Raw genomic sequence first — 22781 nt, 5'->3', positions numbered from 1 at the left:
AAATCTGCTGCTGTTATTTACAGGCTACAATGACAGATTTAAATTTCTGTCCTGTATTGGGGGGGGGGGCACACCAACAATTGTGACTCTGTGTTAACTGCTAACAGACTCACAGTTTCCTTCTAAATTTTTCTATTGTCACTGTAGGGGAACTCTACCCCCCCCCCCCATACTTTCAGTATAACTCTCATTAAAAATGCTGCATAATGTTCCCACTGGTGGAAAAAACGGGGCACATTTATAAAATTTTACTTACTCTGCTTCCTCAAAGAGATTTGCGATGTTCTTAAGAGGCTGAGCTGCTGGATTTTGAGCAATGATACTTTTAATCTCATTCAATTTTTCCTCTACAGAGTTGAGTGTCTGCTGGTAAGGACCGCTGACCCCTGTGATTTTCAAAGCCTTTGCTCTCTCCAGGAATCTCTGGGTCCTATTAGTCAGCTCGCTAATGATGATATCCCAGAGAGCAAAGCACTGGTGGCATGGCGCACAGTCTGGGAAGGTGCCAGAATAGCCTCGGGTACACTTATCACATCGGAGTCCCTCAACTGCGTCCTTACAAATACATTGCCCAGTGGTGCGATTGCATTGGGGGGTCTGGACGCCACGGGAATCACAGTCACAAGCTGAAAGAGATGAAAGAAAATGCTAACAAACAGAAGATGGGTTTCAGTGACCAAAATTAGTTAACTCTCTTGAAACTTTATCCAGTATTTCTGCAGATATGAACTTGGAACCCCTTTCCAAACTAATGCTACATTCCATATAGTTTAGCACAGCAACTAATACCTATTTGGTAAAGGATTAGAACAGAGTGAATTCTAACACTGTGTGCACTGTGATGCAGTACTGAACATGTGAACTTGCACTGGGAAGGTCTGAAATCTTTTCAGTTGTTTCTACTATCTGCTACTAGCTCGAGGACAAATATGAGGACCATTTAGGCTGCTCTGCTTTTGGGGTTTTATGCTTCTGAATTTTATTAATTGGTTGTTACGGCTTTTGATTTTAATGATTTTATGCTTCGTGACTTCATCTCTATGTTGTGAACCACCTGAGCAGATCTCTTAAAAGGCAGCAGGTCATCTATGATCACTGCAATTTTTGGCTGTAGCTCCAGATCTTTTGAATGGCCTTTCCTAACAGGGCAGTAGGGCATCATGGAGATGATAAACAAATAAATGATGAAAGGCTGCCTTGTTTAGAAGGGTGCAACAAATACAGACACAGACACATTCAGGCAAGTATAATGCAGATCTTAAAGGGTTAAAATTAGAACTCTGTGTGATTAACTGCAGGGAATTGGGGGGGGCGATACACACAGGAATGTTGGGAGGAGTTCTGCAGAGTTTTTGCTCAGAGAGAGGATTGAGTGATGACAGAGCTCTGTGGAGGGGTTCTACTCAGAGGAGGTTGAACGAAAGCATAACCAGACTGCTCCATTCTCTGGCAGTGTCCATAAGGCTCTGTGGATTAGGGACTAGAAGAGCAGAGAAAGCAAATCTGTACTTTGTCCCTGATTTAAACCAAAAACACATTAAAACCGACACAGGGATATTTGAGTTCTCTACAGGGAAAAGATCGATCCATCGATCCTTCCATCCCTCCATCCTTTTATTTACATCTCGCCCTTCCCAACAGGGCTCAGGGTGGCAGCAACATAGAAACCAATACAAAATAAAATAATCAACAAAACAATTTTAAAACAGATTTCTTGCCCCGACATGCTTCCTCTTGCCCCACGCATGCTTCTTGCTTTCTGCAGGGAAAGAGAGAGCACTTCTGGTATGTTTTTTCACGCCAAAATGGGGTGAGGGCGTGGAACAGCTGGCAGCGGGTAATTGGTCAAAGATGGTGTGGGGTCTGGAGACCAAGTCTGATGAGAAAAGTTTGAAGAAGCTGGACATGTTTAGCCTGGAGAGGAGATGATTGAGAGGTGATAAGATTGACATCTTCAGGAGTTTGAGGAGCTGTTACATAGAAGAAGGAACAGAATTGTTTTCTGTTGCCCCAGATGTTGGACCACAAACAACAGGTTGAAATCGAATCAAAAGAGTTTCAGGCAAAACATCAGGAAAAACTTTCTGACAGAGTGGTTCCTCAGGAGCAGGTGGGTTCAACTTCGTTGAAAGTTTCAAGAAAAGGCTAGGTGGCCATCAGTCAGCAATGCTCATTCCATGAACTTATGCAGATCAAGAAAGGGAGGGCAGGAAGGGATGAGTTAGTGCTTGGCTCCATGGTCCTTTCTTACTTGCACAGAATAATGCTGATTGCCACATAGGGACCAGGAAGGAATTTTCCTCCAGGTCAGATTGGCCAGGGAATCTGGAAATTTTTTTGCCTTCTTCTAGGAACCGAGTGGGGTCAATGAAAGAGTGTGTGTGTGTATGTGGGGGATAGTATAGCTGTGAACTTCCTATATTGTGCAGAGGATTAGACTAGATGACCATTATGTCCCTTCCAGCTCTATGTTTTTATGATACATATGATACATAAATCTATAATGAGACTTGTAAGCCATCAATGCCTCCCCGTTACAATAGGCTACTACTATCCAGGCTTCTTTCTAAAATATATCAGCAGCTTATAAAAATATGACTTGGTCCTGAGGCGTTGGGATGTGCAGAGAGAATATATGAGGAATGCAAATCTTTTGGAATTGTAGTTACTGAAACATATTCCCAGTTCTTGGCAGCCATTTAAAAGAACAATTTGCTGTAAACAAAAAAAAATACTGTCCTGGAGAGCAGTTCCAATGCATAGATGAATAAATGTACACACACAAATATGCTGTCCTGATGTTCAACTTATACTGGTAAAACTTAACAAAATGGCTTTTTTGTTCTCAGAATTCTACTCCAACACAAGGGATTTTATTTCCATCAAAGCAACTTCAGTATTCCCACAAAGAAATGCAATGGAATGTAAACCCCCTTAGGCAATTCATTCCTCTTTGAAGGCTGAGGGAGGGAAGGAGTCACTTAACCCTTTCCAGAAGTAACTATTACTTCTGGGAATGGGGCACTCAAGATAATTATTAAAATTCCTCACAGGCCTGTAACAAAAACAGAGGCCAAGAGCATTTAACTTCCTTTCCTTGAGGCAGCTGGTATGAGATTACACATTCAAACCATTTCAGAACATCAAATTACTTGTTCCTGGAATAAATCAATCAATGGATGCTGACACACATATATATGATTAACTAACTACCTACCTAAGGTACGTCAAGAATGACCACTGTTTGAGGTATGTCAAGAATGACCACTGTAAGCAAAACACGTTGTTGCCTGATCATTTACAGTGTGTGTGGAGGCAGTAACAAGGAAAACATAGAATTGAAAAAATTGAATTGCTGTGATATGTATTTCAGGACTTGCTCTATGGCCAACCTCTGCAGCAGCAGCAGCAGCAGCAGCAGCAGCAGCAGCAACAACAACAACAACAACAACAACAGTAGCCTTTGTAATTCAGTCAGGACTCTAACTGCTGGTTTCCAACTAACCTCGTCAATAACAATACAATACAATACACCTTTACTGGCATAACATGTTGAGGTGTGAATAAACACGAATACTGAATTTGAAGAAAGTTATGCATACCAGTGTCACAGATCATTTATATAAATAGATAATGTGAATTAAAAATTTAGCAGTTAGTTTGGTTATAAAACAAAAAGTTTAAAAAACAAAAGAATTATGAGTCAAGGTATAATTCAGTTAAGATTAGAGTTTAACATATTTGTTGCAGATCCCTCTGTTCCTTCGCTCTCAGAAGTCATTATCTATCCTACTGCAAGCCATTCTAAGCAGGATCCATGTTCCTTAGGCTCTATCTTAAGCACATGTTGCTGAACAAATGGGAAAAGCCCTGGACACGGAGAACCCAGATAAGGGATAATGTCTCAATGCCCTGTTTACTCACAAGATGCAAAAACGGTATGCATTTATATGGGGTAGGGTACATGTCACTTAATTAAGTAAAATGTAAACCCTAGTCCAGTTGCAAATGCAAAAAGAAATGATAGTATGCATACTGTGGAATGAGGACTGTGGTAAGGAGAACTAAATGAGACTGAGTAAAAAAGCTGTTTGGATCCAGCCCAATGAATTTTTAGATAAAGGGATAGTATGTGAAAGAAGCAGTGGGAGTGACTGGCACATATTTCGGAATGAGTATCCTTCCTTGTTGGAGAAATGTATAAAAAGCAGTTGATTGCTACTGAAGCTTGATTGTAATAAATAAAACATTCAGTAAAAAATCGTTCAAGACTTTTACCAGGCTCATTTTTGTTGTAATTTATTTGGAAAAATAAAGTATATTTTGGGAACATTCTTAATTATCTTTTAAATCTGCTGTTACTGTTTTAGACTCTTTTTAAAAGATAATTTTATTTTAAATGGGTACTGTTCATCAAAGACCCAACCTTTTCCAGCGTTAATGACTCATTAAAAATTAAATATCTCAAACAGAAATGTAAAAAAATTACACAAAAACAACACAACTTTGCATAAAAATTAAAAAGAACACAAAGCTAATGCATTCATGATATTAGCATCATTAGGAAGATATCATTAGGAAATAATGATATTAGCATCATTAGGAAATAATAAAACAGTTCAGGAACACACAAATATGTCTTTCTAGGCAGCTTTTTCCATTGTTGAACTGACCTGACAGCTCCATCAGGGACACTTTGTATACACAGTATTCTATTTTGGATATGAACAAACTATAAAAGGAGACGCTTGCTTGCTTGTAAAAAGTTTAACAGCAGCCAAGCTGAGATAATGAAAGAATCTGTCTGCATTCAGATATTATGACAAACCTTAAATAAAACAGAAGATTGTTCGCATTGTGCATGCACAGCTTTCTTTCTGTGCTTACATACTTTTCTCTCCCCTGCCCTATTTGCAGAGCTGGATTATACAAGCTCCAACAGGCCATAAAGTCCATATTCAGGTGCCTTAGCAAACTGATTCTTATTTTTCCTACAAAATTCAGGACCCTTTTCTTCAGATGAATCCCAGTTTGCCATCCCAGCTAGATGTGGATGGGTGTACATGTGTGGGTGTGGCTAAGAATCCAATTTGCCAAGGCATCATCATTTGGACATTAAAGCAAACTGGAGCTTGAACTAACCAGGAACAATGAAGTGCTCTTCATTGGGTGGCCCTTGATTGGAGGAGGTAGGGGTAAGAAGAACATGTGAGGACAGTAAACATGTTGTATGTGGACCTGATTTCAATACACCTCAGTTTCATTAGGCTTTGTCTTGATGTTTTGATGGAGCCTATGTCAGCATGCTACTACTTTTTTTTGCCGTCAAGGTGCATCTGACTAATGGTGACCCCTGGTGTGGTTTTTAAGGTAAGAGACATTCACAGTGGTTTGCCATTGCCTACCTCTAAATCATGAAACTGATATTCCTTGGAAGTCTTTCATTCAAATACTTGCCAGAGTTGACCATATTTACACCTTTTAAAACTTTAAGTAATTATGATAATATGATAGTCAGCATGGTATACTGGTTAAGAGTGGTGGACTCCAATCTGGAAAACCAGGTTTGATTTTCCATTCCTCCTCATTAGTGGCGGACTTTTCTATGGCGAACTGGATTTGGTTCTCCGCTCCTACACAAGAAACTTGCTGAGCGACTGTGGGCTAATCACAATTCTTCAGAACTCTCTCAATTCCACCTACCTCACAAGGTGTCTGTTGTGAGGAGAGGAAGGAAAGATGTTTGTAAGATGCTTTAAGACTCCTTACAGGAAAGAAAGGGGGAGGATAAATCCAATTGTGTTATCGCCTTCTTACAAATGTAGTAACTATGCTGGAACACAATGACTGCAAACCTTTTTCTCCATCAGTTTTGGCAACACTTGAGATTTACAGTTCAACATGGCAAAGAATGGTATTCTTACCGGATGTTCTTAAGTAAATCTGTGTTATTTTAATTAAAAACCATACTCTGGAATTTCTTGGCAATACGCTTATAATTCTAAATCCCTGAATGGCTACTGTTAGCGTGTCTTCACACAGACTCATTCAGCATGCTCTTCAAGGAAAATGAGGAAATCTGGGGGATTTGGACTCTTTAACAGCAAAGTCAGTTTTGCTTACAGATGTAAAGTTCTGGTCTAATTCCAGAGCTATCCCCTACACACAACTTTGTTCTGTATTCCAGCTAAGCCCTTATGTAATGGTGCCAAAAAGGACTTTTTGTGCCTTTTTATGTAACCATATCTACTCCATTTTTATTTATGGCTTCTAAGTACTCACATAAAAAGTAATCCCATTCAAAAGACAAAATGGAGTTTTCTGATACAAAACTGTGACTATGATCTGAGCTTCTGAACTTTTTAGAAATTGGCAGTATACTTAGTGATTTAGTAAAGGCTGCTAGAGTATTTGCTGCTTACATCAGAGGAACATGCACCCGCATTAGTGCAACCATGCACCACTTCCAAAGCGCCATTCTCCCCCACTTCGAATTACACTTTTATTCTATGTTATCTGCCCTGAATCCCTGTGAGAAAGGTGGACTATAAGTAATGTAAACAGATCACGAACTTCCCTTCATCTTCTGATAACAATACAGAAAAATAGAAAATACTGCTGAATACATTTAAGAGGCCATTATTCTGTAATACAACTAGATATACAGTAAAATTATACATTCAATTAACATCTAGCTTGTTTTTAAAAAGGGAAACCTATGCTCAGTGTAAGTGCACAGAGTTCAAAAGAGCCAGTTAGAATGTTGGACTAGGATCTGGGTTGTAACAAGGATAAACTGGAGGAGAGGAGAACCATGTAAGCTGCTTGTGGTGCCCACTGGGGAGAAAGGCAGGGTATCAATGAAATAAATAAACTCAATGAAGGACAGACAAATACAGATTAAATGAGTGAATAAAGAAGATTTAAATTTGTACTAGGGTACATGAGGTGCAAACTGCTGATTTTTTTGTGGGGAATTACGGCCCCTCCTAAGGCTTGTAAAATACTAGAGGATATGTCATCCCCATATTCTTTCACTAACCTCAGAAGTGTAACCTCTCCGGCCGTGTTTATTTAACAAGTGGTTTCTGCATACACCCAAATACAATATTCCAGCAGGAATTCCAGGAGCACTTCCATGTTAGTCTGTTACCACAGACACAAAGCAAGTCTTGTGGTTCTTTCAAGAATTCCCTTGCAGAGATGTACCCTTTTCTTTAAATCTCACTAATGGAAAAGGCTAGAGACTTACTTAAAACAAAAGCTGGGAATTCAGAGCATCTCCCTGAACTATCTTTACAGCCAAATACCAACATATCAATATTTTAGTGATGGTTTAAAAAAAAGAAACCACTCATCTTTGTAGGGGAGAAGAGGGAGTAGTAGTAGGACAAAGAAAACTGACAGAAACATTATGCACAAGGAAAAAGGCAATTCAAAATCAGCCCCCAGAAAAATATGGGGGTAAAAGTGGTCTCACAAGAAATGGAAGCTGAGTTGAAAACTTAAGGCCCAAAAATGCACGCTGAAGTCAGGGAATAAACTGAAGCAGTGTATAGCCAGGAAAAAAAATGTGAAAAAGCCATAAGAGATTTTACTGTGGGAAAATCTTGTGTGGACCAAAAGCTACTTCATCCAATACATCTGAGGCTCTAGAAGTATCCAATGAACAATGTTCTAGTTCACAAAAGTTTAGGTCAAAAATGTATTGGTCTTAAAGATTTTCTAAAACTAACTTTTAGTCAACTGTTAAGAAAAACAACATTGCACTTATGAATATTAGACTCTGGAAATAATCTCTTTCCCTATGCCACTCAGTCAAGAGACATAGAATGTTCTAATGTAACACGCAAAGTGTCCTGGTCCCATCTTATTTAAAGAAACATACACAGATTGGTTAAAGAAATGATGATGTTGATAGAATACCAGAAAATGGATTTCTATTACTCTGCAGGACCATATATGTTCTTTTCTCTGATTTTAATAAAAAATAATTTTAAATACCAGTTCCAAGTTCATGCCAATCTGGATAATCATCTATTCCACAATGTGGCATGTTTATAATTATAGACTGGCACATTGAGTCCAGATTTCTATAACAACCTGATTAATGCAGATTAGTCATTCTTGCCAACCCTAAAAAGTCTGAATGTTAGAGACTTGTCATTGATGACATTTTCTTCTACTCCTACATACAGCAGTTTACATTACCATATATATGGCAGTGGATGTTCATGCAGAATAATGAATACAGGAATATGTATACTTGTAGGAAAGGCTACATACAAAGAACTCTTAAAGTCATTTTCACATGCATCTTTTAGAAGAGTTAGTAAACATTTTTAGTTAGGGTGCTGCAGTGGAACTCACTCTGTGGATCTCAAAGAGCCACATTCATGACAGTGTCAGCCTAAATAACCACATTAATGCCCATCCTTGGCATGAGGCTGAGACAATTCAGCTCACCTGCTCTTCTAGCAGTAGCTATTTCAAGGTGAAAACTACAAGCCAACTTTGTCCCAATGGCCAAGGGCTTTACCCACTGTGCTGGAACACAGGGCTGGTGACACATTAAGGAACAGGGCTCAGAAGAGTCACAGGGGATCTGCCAAAGAGTCACATACAATTCCCAAGGCATGGAGTTTCACTGGCATATTGGACAGCTAGTGCTAGTCTGGTTGTGTTTGTAGAACTTGCATCTCTAATTTTTAATAATACGATACTATATGTGTGCTCTGAAATGGCTCAAACTACTGATAGCAACCAAGCTTCAAAAACCTACTTTGCAACCAGAGAGTCTAAAATTAAACTTACTTTCACTAAAGTAGTACTTGAGAAAAACCGGCCAAGATCAGCGAGCTTCTTTGTTAAGTATTGTTCTTACAAATATTGCAAGTCTAGGAAAAAGACACTGCTGAATGCTCTAAAGAATCTTGTTCAATCTTGTTCCTCAAAGCTTTGAGTATTAACTGCTTCAACAAAACACTGCTTTGTTTCCTACTATGTGCACAAGCATATGAAATCTGGTTATCCAGACTACAAATTATGCAAGAAGTTACAATAATGGATAGAAATATTCCTTCAGAGAGCATAAATAATGACACCAAATGGCTTACCTTGGCACTCCACACTTGGGTCACCCCAGTAAAACTCCTGGCATTCACTACATGTGCGCCCTCCGAATCCTGGCATACACTGACACTGTCCAGTAAACTGTTAATGCAGAAAAAGGCACAGAAATATATCTTTTGCCAGATGAACCTAATGCAAAAACGTTCTTGAGCCATCACAATACTTTGTCATCTGGATAATCACTGCACTATAAGTATTATCAGAAATGCTAACAATGTGATTAGGGTGTTATTCGTCATCAACCTTAATGAAATCACTCTGCCTTCTTCAGGACAGAACTTTCTCTGTAACTAGGAGATCAATGGACTCAAAAAGCTCACATACACTAATCAACCCTCCTTCCTGATTAACAGAGTAATACATCCACCTTCCCCCTATCAATGAACTCAAGTACAGTATTCCAGACAGCAGGCACAATGCAGAAAAAATGCTGCCAGAGCAAGTGGAGACAGGTGACTCAAGCAAATAAGTCAAACCACATTATGAGATATAAAGTGCAGAATTATTCAGGGTAAAATTACAGGTGGTGGCATTCTCATGTCTGCCACAAGGACACTACAGCTATTTCAGAGTCATTTTAAAATGCTGCAAGGCTCTGATCCTGATTGGGCCCATAGCATGGCATTCATCTCCCATCCACACACTTTTTCAAGTGCTGAAACGTGTGTGGGGGGAGAATTTTAGTATTTGATAAGATGAAGGAGAGAGGACAAGAGCTTCTCAGCTTGCTGCACTGCAGAAAGGGCCCTTGAGGCATTTTAAAATTACTTTAAATTGGCAACAGCATTCTTGTGCCAGTCTTGACGATATCATCACGTCTAGCTTGGCCCAGAGTTATTTTTCACATTGGGGGCAAAACCAGCAGTATTCTCAGCTGAAGAAGGTGAGCTATACATATTACCTTTGCTATACTTCACTGGTAACTGGGAGGAGGAAGGTATATAAAAATCCAAGCTTCTCTTCTAGGGCCCTCACACTGTCTGGTCTAGCTCTGATTGATCTATGGTAGCAAAACATCTTGCCTACTTCTTACCTCGTTACAAGAAGAGCCAAAGGAACGTTCAGTATCACAGTCACATGGTTCACACCCTGTGCCACTGGCTAACTTCCACGTGTTTGTAGCACAGCGGTCACAGTTCTGTCCAATCACATTTGGAAGACACTGGCATTGGCCTGTTTCTTTTTCACACTCGCATTCACTGGTGCTGTTGCAACGTTCACGTACTGTTCCCAAATAATTGCAAACACACCCTGCAGTGAAACATGGTGAAAACGAATTTGCTGCAACATGCTTGGGTGAAAAATAATTCAATATACATGGAAATTTAAGATGTAATTGTACTCTTCCAACTTAAACACTCTTTTGTGGACATTAGCCCTTCCAATTAAAGTGGTCAGCTTGTTCACTCTATTCTGTGGGACCAACAATTTACCCTTTTGATCTGTGAGGTAGGAACTCAGGTTCTTCACACATAAGCTTGTTGCCCTGACTATTGGGAAGTGAGGGGTTTTTTCCCACTTCCCACAGCATATATTTATTTATTTTATTTCAATTATACCCCACTTCTCCACTGTATCCTCACAACCATCCCGTGAGGTTGCTTAGCCTGGGTGTGTGTGATTGTTCCAGCAAGCTTCCATGGTAGAGTATGGTCCAAGTCCTAGGCCTACACTCCAATTTAATTAATTAATTAATTAAATTTCTAATCCTCTCCTGCCCTTATGGGTTCCCCTAACCATTACAATGTCCATCTTTCCCATGATCTTTCTAAATCTGTTTTTGTTGTGATGTTTTTGAAAAGATAGCAGCAAAGCCCAAGTGGCATCCATGTGGATGGGGAAATCACATCTGCCCAATCCTACTCATAACAGCATCAGTTTCCCTGCCCAATTGCCTTGCAGTTTTCCCCGGTGTTACCAGGAGACTTGTGTGCTGCTTTAATAAAAACAAGTATAACTAGCGGGGCCCGGCCACGCGTTGCTGTGGCTTATTGTGGAGAAATGGGAAAGGAACAGTAGCAGCAAATCAATTGCAGAGGCCAGCAGTATGTGCTCATGGAAACGCGCAGACTGATACTGTGCGATGTCACTGATGTGTGTGACTGCATTCCTTGGGGGGGGGATGGAAAGGCACCCCTCCCACACATCTAGGCTGGCTGGTCACAATCTTGTACCTGGGAGTAAGTTGGGGTGGTGGCAATGGGTGTCGTTTCTGAGTAAACCCTCTGAGGGGCGTGACTCAGCCATTCAAAGTATGTCACAGTTGCTTTACCGGGAAAGCATACTCTGTTGAGTAACGCAGCCTTGGAGGCCAACCTGGTTTTCTGAACTGTAACCTCATTATTCAGGGAATCTAGGCTGGCTGGGCCCTCCCTCCCCGCCCTTGCATGCCACCCCTCACTCTCTCCCCTCCCTCACTTCTGTTCCCTTGCATGGCACCCCTCCCCCTAACTCCCTCCCCTTTCCCTTTGCTAGAGTGGGTGGGTCATATCCAGATGCTGGGCCCCTCCCTCCCCTCCCTTGCATGCCACCCCTCACTCTCTCCCCTCCCCTAACTTCTCTTCCCCTACTGCATGTCTCTCCTCCTCCGTCTCCTTCCTCTCCTCTCCTCCCACCCTCTCTCTTCCCCCTTTGCATGCCACCCCTCCACTCCCTTCCGTCACCTCTCTCTGCTAGGGTGGGCGCGGGTCATATCCAGATGCTGGGCTCCACTCCCTCCCTCTCCCTGTGCATGCCACCCCTCACCTCCCTCTGTCCCCTCCCTCACTTCTCTTCCCTTGCATGCCTCCCCCCTCCATCCCTTCCCTCTGCTGAATCTGTATGGGAGTAGGTGTGTTGTGTGGTAGTAGTGGGTGAGGCACAGAGAGTGAAAGGTACCTGCATGTGAGGGGGGGGGGAACCCCACCTGATGTCCTCACACAGCAACGTGCAGGTGTATGTGTTTCTACGCGTCCCACTCAAGCTATTGCCCTATGTATCTCGTTTTCACTGCTCATATCTGGCCATCTGAGCGAACATTCTAAGGGCATGAACATTCTAAGGGTGACAGTTACACACAGGCAGCTTCATGGCCTGTTGCACCAGGAAAAAGATGTTTTACCTGGCTCAGGTGTGTTGTCTGACAGCGGGAGGTACGTAAGAACACAGTTGGGGGAATGAGTCTGTGAGTGTCTGTGAAGTGTCTGTGAAATTTTTAGAGCAGTTGGGGCAGCAGGTGCGGGGTTATTCTTGAAGCAACAAACACATGGTTCCATTTATATACATATAGATTGTCATATCTATATGATGTTCTATAAGCGAGATAGAGCAGATTTCTTTTAAAAGCCTTCCACTGGCGTAAGGAGAAATGGGCACTCTGAGGAACTGGAGTATGGAAAATGTGGGGAAGTCCACCATGGGGAAGCCCCATAGCCACAGAGAGAAACCAAACATGCCCATTGCATGTGGAGCACAACTAAGAGACAAGCATTCAAAGGTCGTATCATTAGGAGAAGCAGAACCCAACCCCATTTCTTTCAGTGCCTACAATGAGAATGCTACTGGTCAGGGGACTACTCCTAAGGATAAAAAAAGTGAAGGAAATGATGTTAATTTTCTTTCGTGACTAATTCCCACATGGGATATCTGCCCCTTCATGCACATGACAAATTCAGGCAGGAAAAAGGGTGCTTCGAATATTTTTCTCTTAATTAGAAGCGCATCCTACTCCTTGCCCAATGCCAAAAAATCTACTTCTCTGGCCTTTCCCATAGTAAGAGTGATTCTGAAGACAAAGAGAGAAACAGCAGGAAATGGCCAGGCACTTTAACTAGACAAGAAGGGAACAATGAGTACTATCAGGAAAGCCTAATCTTTCACAAATGCCTCAGTTCTTCAGGATATGCAAAAGCTAGCTATCTTCTATCTCCTCACTACTGAGTCTTTTCATTTAATTGCAACCATTTCAAAACCCAAGATTACCTCCAAGTAATTAAGTTCTGTGGTATTAGATTAAATCAGATAAACCTCAGCATCTGCAGTGAGTCTATTCAAACAAAGTCTGAATTCTGTATCGCTCTTTCTATTGGCAGATTCATGGCATTTGGCGTGCTAAGAAATACCCTAAAACTTAAAAGGAGGTGATCAAGGGTCAGAGGCAAAGACCTTCTGTCACTTACTTCTACAGTCCTGCTGAAGGGCCCGTCCATAATAGCCATGTTTACACAGCTGGCAGTTTCTCCCCTCTGTATGATACAAGCACTTCAAGCACAATCCTGACTTTTTGTCACAGGCCTCGGGATCAGTCAGATCAATGTTGTTGTTACACTGGCAAGGCCTGCAAGTCCCTCCGACTTCCTCAGGGTTTCCAAAGAAGCCAGAAGCACATTCACCACATCTGCTCCCTGTCCAATAAACCAAGCAAAGAAATTATTCACAATTTTCAGCTCACAGTATAGTAAGCTGTTGAAGGAAAACCAAGCAAACTGCTGAGAAACAAGGCATTAAATCACCATGAACAAGGATATTTTAAAAAAGGCATTTCTGGTCAAATTGCAAGGACAAACAGAGGGAAACCCAATCCTTGGCTTGTGCTTAGCAGCTAATCTCCATGGGTTGGGGTAAGTACGGAAAGTCAAACCATGAAGGTTGCCAATACTTTAGATACGACCTGGCAATCTCCCAGAGTTACTGCTGGTCTCCAAACTACAGAGATCATTCCCAAGGAAACAACTGGCTGCTTTAGAGAGTGAACTGCCCCACAAAATAGTCATGAATTTCCCAATGGAGTTGGCAACCCTAAACCCAGGGCAACTGTGAGTCTTGAGGGCTGCAGTAGCCACTATTGCTGTGTCAACAGGACCAAGATGAAGAGCTAGAATACTCATTGCTTTCCTCAGCCTCGCCTTTTTCTCACTGCTGAAAAGAGCTGCAGGCTAATTCTATCCTCGAATTTCATTACCTGCCACTATCTTGACACTTTTCTCTACATTTTTTGTGTACTAGCTTATCACTCTAAAACGGTTACTGCAGTTAAATGTTCTTTCCTGAATTCTGGTATGGACCTTGCATGTTTGTAAACTGCTTTGGCAGACAATCATGCCCAAAAAGTTTAATAAATGTTTAATCAATATTTAAAGTATTTAATAAATATTTTCCCCTTTTCAATACCCCTTTGACCTAGAAAGGCCTTTGCGTCACTTTATATGTTACCAGCCTTGACTGGTAATAAAATAGCTGAATTCTACCCTCTTCCTCAATGATGGCCCAAAGTGGCTTATTCTGTGTTCTCTTCAGTTTTATTCTCATAACACCTCTGTAAGTTAGGCTAAGTATGTGACTGTCCCAAAGTCACCCAGAGAGCTTCCATGGCACAGTGGGGATTCAAACCTGGGTGTCCCAGATCCTAGCTGACACTGATATCTTTGTTTTTTTTATTTTCTTGAACATCTAACCTGAGAAAAGGAGTCCTGAGTGACTCTGGTTGATGTCCTACTACAATGTGGACACTAGCTGATTCAAATATAAACGTATTATTTCCTTGCTCTGTGGTATCAACCTGGTTGCTAAGAATTTTGACTAGGATACATCCTATAAAAAGTTGTCCTAAGGCACTGACACATTTTCTTCCATTCTCTCTCACCCACCCTGAACACAGACAAATAACAGTCACTTGAATTCACCAGGTACTTTACCTTTGTAGCCTTTCTCACAGACACAAACCACCTGCAGTGTGACAGGATCCTGGTAACAGCCACTGGCAAATTGGCGGCCAGTTTCTGGTCCATCTGGACAAGGGCAAGGGCGGCAGTGATCTCCAGATCCCAGAACAGGATCACCATAATAACCACCAAGGCACCTAATTTTACAAGAAAATATCCATTAAGAATACCAAAGGAATACCAAACACAAATCTGCATATCCATATGGCACAATGGCAACTGATTGCATACAGAGAAGTCTATGTTTGCCTGTCTTCAAATGCTACTCAACACAGTCTGAATAGTCCTATTTTCAGATGTTTCACTTGGCTCTTTACTGATGTTTGCAGAAGAAATGCCCAGTCAAGCCAATTTCATTTTGCATAAATACACTTTCATTCACAAGTTGACATATATTCTGGAAAGTATTGCAGACAGACTTTTTTGGTGAGGAAATTCAATTACAATACTTTTCAGCACAGAAATATGTGTTGGATCTAAAGAACAATGAGGAGAAGGAAGATAACAACTGGTGCTATTTGCTAAACAAGTGTTGATGCAACATATCATAAGCAGATTTTCTAGAAATTCTCATATTTTTCCTGTGAGTGAGGATTGCCAACTCTGGATTGGGAAATGCCTGGATATTTAGAGGGTGACCACGGGGAGGGTACAGTTTGCGGAGGAAGCTCATTAGGGATGTGGTGCCACAGAGCTAACTGCATCTGTCTTTAAATTTGTCCCCAGGAGTTGCCTTCCACTTCAGGAAAGTCACACTACAGGTGACAACATGTATCTCAACCAAAGAGTAGTGAAAAAGACTGGAAGGAAATGGAATAGAATGGAAGTACTGAAAATGGCTTGCAGTTATCGATGCACCCAACTTGAAAAACGTGCCATGCAAATGCCCCTATGCGCCAACATGAAGCTTTGCTTATCTGAGAAGGACCTTCTGCAGGTGCTAATTTGCAAATGTCAAAAGAAGCAGTACCTTTCACAGTTGTGTCCAGAAGTATGATCCTGGCAATTTAAACACTGCCCACTGTATGGGTCGCAATCATCTGCATGGCCATTGCATTGGCAAGCTTGACAGTTTGGAAATCCCCAGTAACCAGGTAAGCATCTGTCACATATACGGCCATATATCCCATGGAAACAGTGGCACTGTCCAGTCTCCGGGTGGCAGAAAGGATTGACAGAAGCTTGGACATGACACTCACATGCTAAAAAGAACACAGAGACAATACCTGAATGAAATTAAAACTGGACCCTCAATCACAAAGTTATGTCACTAGGACCTGAATACGAGAATGCCTTAATCATAAAACATTTGGAAGTGGTTTTTACCTAAGTTCATAAGGACTCTTACATATTTACTGAAAAAGGGCTTTTCCCCCTTCTCAATGGCAGTTATATCTTTCCATAAGCAACACCAGTACCTTGATAAACGATATATTTCTCTCCAAGAAGTTCAAATTCTTCCCTGCCTATCTGCAATTCTGAGTTAGGATGAAATAGCTACCTACCTCTGCATCCACTAGGTCCAAATCCAAAAGTGCCAGGAGCACATTTGTCACATCTTCTTCCTACCACATTTGGCCGACACTGACATTGGCCTCCATTAGGATCGCACACAGAACTTAACGAGCCTTGAGGATCACATTGGCAAGCTTAAAAATAGAGAGGAAGAAAATAAAAGTCTGGAAATACAAAAGGGTGGAATCTAGGCAACAAAACCACTGTGACAATTACTGATAATAATGGACTAATGTTTACAGCTATAGTATGGTAGACCAGAGGCGTATCTACAGAAAATCGAGCCCAGGGCAAGAACTTATTTTGTGCCCTACAATCTGCACAAGCATCCGGCTGGTGAAAGGGTTTATGCACCTGCCTGGCCCTTCCCCTGCCCCCACCAAGAGGAGAACCAGGGCCTCCACTTCCCACCCTCTCAGCCACAACTCATCAGTGCTGCTCCTGAGAGGGAGAGAGAGAGAGAGAGAGAGAGAGAGAGAGAGAGAGAGAGAGAGAGAGAGAGAGAGAGAGAGAAACATGAAAAACAGAGGAGAAAGAGAGGAAAAGAGAGACAGAAAAGTGAAAGAAAAGAGGGAAAGAGAAAAAGAGGGAAAGAAAAAACAGGGGGAGAGAGTGAGAAAGAGGGAAAGAGAAAGAGGGAGAGGCAGGGGTTCAGAGACGTGGAGGAGAGTGAATGAATAGAGGAAGTCCTGCTGCACCTGGCGCGGCTCCCCATGGTCACCTGCAGGGGAGGGAGAGGTGCTGGAAGGCCGTGCACAGGCCATTTGCCCTCCCAGGGGTGTGCTGCAGGCATGGCACCAGGTTGGTCTGTGAGGAGTGCATCAGACTGGGAGCTCGCTAAAGCCTGGGCAGAGGCCCTCCTGTCTCCTGCTCAACCCCTGGGGGACTGATCACCCACTGACTCTTTTGCCCCCCTCCCCCCAACTGAAGGCAATCAACCAGCCAGCCAGCCGGGGAATGTGCCAAAGGGAGCAAGACGCAGCTACCAACCAGCCAGCCAGCCAGCGAATGTGATCAAGAGAGTGGAGGAGAGGTGAGCAGGCAGCATGGCTCACTTTCTCATGCAGCTCCTGCTCCTGGTTGTGCTGGAGATGCAGGACTTGGGAGAGAATAGGATGCAGGTAACAGCATCCTGAACACTGGCCTACCTGGCCCCCACTTGCCCTTCTGGCTTGTGGGAGGTGGAGTGGGGATGGTCAGAAGTGCCCCCAAGTGACCTAGGTTCACAACGCCTGGGTTGAGAGTTGCCCCTGCCCTCCCAAGATACGCCCCTGTGCTAGACATTAGTGATGCAAACATTATATTATCACTTTGGACTTCACAAGCTGAGATTGTCTTACAGCACATTTCAGTGACTCTTGAACTGTATTTAAATGTCATTATTTTATCCTTTTACCATCCCACTGAGGTTGTTTCAATGAAATTTGAAGCTGCTGTTTCTATCCTGCTGCATGGTTTGATTTTATTGATTTCATTTTGTTTGAACATAACTGTCATTATTGTAAAGCACTTAAAGCCTATTGGGGGGGGGGGTAGAATTGGTCAATCAATAACTTAAAATAAATAACGATGAGTACAGGGGTCATGATGATGATGATGATGGCATAATAATGATGAAGTACAGGCCTTTTAAGACAAAAACTAATTAGAGTAGAAACAATGCCCAGGATTTAGAGATGTTAAATAGCTGTTGGATTAAGGAGGGATAAAAAGTAGAATACATTAGAGCTTTAAAAATTTTTAAATCTATTTACTGAACTGGACATTATTCGGGATTTAATCATGCACAATTTTTAATGAATTGCACCCTATGCTCCCTCTAAGCACCTTTCTTCACATATGGCTAATGTTTGTTTATTCAGCTGCTCTGTTTTCTGTTCACATGCTGGAACTGAATTCCACCTTCAAAGGTGCAGCTGAGTTTTCCAAAAAGGAGGCAACACAGTTTCCTCCTAGTTATCCCCAAGTCCGCTATGAATCCCACTCTGAACTACCTTGCTCTGCATTAATTATATTTACTTACACAATGCTGTCTCATGCAATAGCGCTGAGATGCTAAAAATCATATTCCTGCAAACATCAGTCATAGGTGTTTTAACAACACTCCTGCTGTTCTCCAGGCACCGGTATCTCTGAAACGTTTCCCAGGCACTGTTAGTCATCACATCATCTCCTCTTCCTCCAACTGTGAATATGTCCAGTGATTTGCAAAAAGGCATAAGGACAAGCTGGGGAATAGAATGAGGTTAAACACAGCAGGATTACTATTAAAATCTAATCCTTGATCTTGTACAAAAGCCCACTATGTTTCAGCCAAATACACAACAGAGCTTAATTTAAAATATCAGATTGTAGTTTATTTCTTCATGTGTAATTTGCTTTTCCCCACAAAGTCTCAAGTTAGATTACAATTTTTTAAATCCAAACACAATAAAAACTATTTACAAACAATCAAAAACTTTAAAAACTATATCAATATCTCTTCTGTAGAAATTCACTTCTAAAAGTTCTGTTGTACAAACTCAGCAGAATTATACCTGTATGCAAGTCTTCCTAACCTCTCTGGGTCGGTTATTCCACCACAACAGAGAATACGCGGGAATGGACATTTACTACTCTTACTCATTTGAAGGGCAGCACCTTCAAAAGATCTGGCTCAGTTCAATAACATATGGTATCTATTACAAAGAATGCAATCCAAAGACCTCCTACGGGTCCCCCCCCACAATCTCATTTTTTGCACTACAGTGGGAGCAGCTCTTAAAACCTTGACTTGCATTCAAGTTACGAGAATTGTGTAGTTTGGAAAAAAATATAAGTTTTTAAGCAAAAATATCAATTACTTATAGATTTGAGCAACAATTACAAAGAAAAAAAACCCATGGGCAAAAGCCATGTTTTCCCATTTATGCAATTCTGTGAGATGTGGGAATCCCTGGAGGGTTTCTGTTCTCCACCTCTTCCTTCCTGTAAGCATGCAAATGAACAATAAAGAATGCCAGGCCTACAGAGCTATAGCCATTACCACAAACATGAAGAGTTTTTGTCTCTTGTGGATGGATCAACTGACCTTCCTTCTCTCCTATTCCACAACACAAAGCCTTTATGTTAAATAATCATGCTAATAAGAGAAAATGGATCACACCCTCAACCTCTACATATTTCATAAGCATATTTTTTTTACAATAAAACAATGCAACTGAAATTACACTGCACTTACTGAGTCAATGAGAGTGTATGGATTTTCCACCTCTGTATTGTAGGAGTACTGTGGCAGCTCCAAACGAACAGTGTAATTTAATCCCTTTTCAAAGCATATTGGATGTGGAAGGACTACATATCTGCAATGATAACAAAACACAAACACTGGAAAATGACCTACTCTAAACGAAAATAAAAATAGTATTCAGGACGAAGTATACAAGAAGCAGTGGATTAGCATTATTTGGAATCCATTTTACCTCCCAGCTCATTGATGCACCTTTATTGTATTAACCTGTCATTCAACTCACCTTGAACCTGGAGATAGTGATACCTCTTGGTTATCATCATCAGGAATTGTATTACCACATCTGCTGCTGCTCGGAATCGTGGCTGGGCGAAATACAGTGATAACGGCTTTCTCCCACTGATCTGGTAACTGGGGAAAGAAATCAGTCCACACTAATATACAAAATACTCAAGGTGCTCTGCACAGATACAAACTGGTTTTGGCCTCCACACTGATGCAGGACCTGGGTTACACAATAAAGTTCAGCTGTGGCAATCTATGGCAAATGGCCAATGTAAGTGGCTTTTTATCATGGGCAGCCCTGTGGGTAAACAGGTGGGTGAAAACCTGAGGGGAGGAAAGGAAGAAAGGAAGTTTTCAGCTTGAACAGTTTCTGAAATAAATCTAAAGAGTTCCTGGGATCCGCAAGATGGCATCCACTTTTATCATTATAACCAGTTACTTTACCCATTATTCTTAATATACTCACTTTTCAACTTTACAGGTTTACTGCGTTAAAAAAAATCCACATTCTAAAATAAATACCACACCACCTTCAAATACTAAGTTTAGAAACAATATACCGATTTGAAATGTTTGTTTATGCAACCACTAAATAGATTGCCCAGATCTGCACAACTGGCCCCTTGCAAAGCAGGGTGTCACAGTTCCCATTATAAACTTACTAACACTTGAGAGTTTCTTGTTTCTCATGTTTATTGTCTCCACATCTACTAATACAGACAGACAATTAATGATCTATTCATATTTGGGATTAGGTACTTCTTAGCAGACATTACAGTATGTGTAAATATTTAGACACTAGACAAATAAGCCATCTCATCCTACACTAGTATATTTTCAAATATCTTGAAAAGTCATTGGCTTAGTCGCTAACGGTGAACAGAAAATATTTACAGAATAGATCTCTCCCCCTTTTAACTGCACCTTCCTGTCCCCGCACCTACACCAGGAGTTGGGGTGCCCTTAAGAACAAAGTGGGATGGAATGTAGGATGCTACAACTGCAGGGAGAACCAACAGCTGAAACCACCACACTCCCTTCTTCAGAAAGATTTTGCTCTGTTTGTAGAATAGCTCACGCAGGACCAAGGGGTGTGTATGGATTTCTATCAAAGTTGCCCCTGGCAGAGCCCAAAGATCTACAGAGTCTTGGGAATGTTTTAGAGAGAAATCAGAGGGGTTCAGGAAAGGAAGAATGGAGACATCCATTCTGTGAGCTCATTCCATTAACAGTTTTACAGATTCCAACTGAGTTATTTTAATTGGTTCTCTCAAAAAGTATCACACAGCTTCATTGTCCATATTCAGAAGAAGCACGATAAAGCCAGGGATCTACAAGGCAATTAGTTACCTGTGGTTCATAGCGAATCAAAACATCATACTCCATAGAGTATGGAATATTGTCTATGTAGAATTCCAGATATGCTCCTTCAGGAACTCTGGCAAATCCTATTCCAGTCCATGAAGGCGTACGCTCTTGAGAATATTGACGCTCAACTATGCTCACTCCCTAGAAATCATGGAAAAATTATTGTATTTTTGGGCATTTGTGTTCAAGGAGCAAAAAGACTTAAGCAAAGGAATGCTACAAACAACATGCTATTTGGTACATAGTTTCTTTGGTACATTCATCTCTTCATTCATCTCTGTTTCTCTTTCAATTTTGTCCTCTCTCTCCTTCTTCCCACAAAAACATGTTATGTTACTGCTGGTATGAGCCAGTTTTGGTTTAGAATATACCAGATGAGGGCCAGTGGTCTACAAGAACCATGTTCCCAACTCTGAGTCTATAAAGGAAGATACTGGTCCTAGCCACTTACACTTGAAGTGTATATATGTTGAGCAGCCTATAGAACATTGTAGACAGGATCCCCTAATATTCCTGTCACTGCACATTATTAAGGGGGCAATCCTAAGCAGGCCTCTTCAGAAGCAGGCCTCTTCAGAAGAAAACTCAGGTTATTCAATGGGTTTATTCCCAGGAAAGTGTCCTTAGGGATGCAGTCTTAGTATACTTACTAAGGCAGGTGAGGACTATTTGTGCATTAGGTATTTATTAATTTTTACAAATTTCATACTGCCTTTTTGCCCAATCATCCCAATACAATTCACATTTGATCTGATCAGTTTTTGATGATTGGTGAAGACAGTGGCAAAGCACCCCATAAAACAAAGTTTGACTAGTAAACATTGTTATGCGACATTACTCCATGAGTCAGTAATGACCTGGTCCTTGCATGGGAATTACCTTTACCTACTATGCAGTCAACAGGTTAGAAACAGAGCAGAACGCATGGAGATTACAGAATTTTGGGAATTACAGAAAATTCAGAAAACACCCTGTGGTAATTATCCTTCCACTGGGCTCTAAATGCTGATACTTACAGGACCAAAGATGGTTTCCTCTGCTTCATAGACATAATGATCTAAAGAAATAAAGTAATAACCCGGTTCCACTTCACTGCATTGTCGGCCAATCATATGAGGCCTGCAAAGGCACTGGCCAGATTCACTAGAACAGCTGAAATAGAAAATGAATTTAAATTACAGGTCTCCTAAGAAAAAAACTGAGCAAAAGTAGATAGGTAGGCAAAGCTGTAGAAAATAAGTAAGCTGGAACACAGCAAGATTTCATGGTAGGAGCCACCAACTATAGCAGCAGCATAACTAGCACAAATTACAGTGTTTCATTGCAACAATGATTGTTTCTGCAAGCAGATACCTAGTCCAGATTTCAGATACAAGTAATTTTTTTAATACAGAAGCCAGCTGAAAACTTTTGAGGAGTAGATAGATTCATGGAGGATAGCTCCATCAGTGGTTCCTAGCCACGGGTTATAAAGGAAATTTCCACAGTCAGGGGAAGTAAACCTCTGAAACCCGGGGTCAGGAGGCAATATTGGGGGAAGATCTTGGCCTCTG

At 41.3% G+C, this 22781-nt stretch overlaps 1 protein-coding gene across 1 annotated transcript in view; it reads right to left on the bottom strand.

Moving 5' to 3' along the window:
• LAMB1 (laminin subunit beta 1) overlaps positions 1-22781 on the bottom strand; it is a 71821-nt gene that overhangs the window by 16614 nt on the left and 32426 nt on the right. The window contains exons 14-25 of the mRNA XM_048500033.1: positions 22245-22380; positions 21211-21369; positions 19859-19986; positions 19567-19687; positions 18370-18574; positions 16337-16480; positions 15802-16033; positions 14805-14968; positions 13290-13514; positions 10166-10383; positions 9117-9213; positions 257-626 (exon numbers count right to left, since the gene is read on the bottom strand). Of these exons, the coding sequence (XP_048355990.1) occupies positions 257-626; positions 9117-9213; positions 10166-10383; positions 13290-13514; positions 14805-14968; positions 15802-16033; positions 16337-16480; positions 18370-18574; positions 19567-19687; positions 19859-19986; positions 21211-21369; positions 22245-22380 (2199 nt within the window). The remainder of the gene's footprint in view (positions 1-256; positions 627-9116; positions 9214-10165; positions 10384-13289; positions 13515-14804; positions 14969-15801; positions 16034-16336; positions 16481-18369; positions 18575-19566; positions 19688-19858; positions 19987-21210; positions 21370-22244; positions 22381-22781) is intronic.

Source organism: Sphaerodactylus townsendi, linkage group LG06 (genome assembly GCF_021028975.2).
Source record: "Sphaerodactylus townsendi isolate TG3544 linkage group LG06, MPM_Stown_v2.3, whole genome shotgun sequence".
NCBI classification, from domain to species: domain Eukaryota; kingdom Metazoa; phylum Chordata; class Lepidosauria; order Squamata; family Sphaerodactylidae; genus Sphaerodactylus; species Sphaerodactylus townsendi.
The sequence above is the reverse complement of the archived record's forward strand: the minus strand, read 5'-3'. Positions and strand labels throughout refer to the sequence as shown.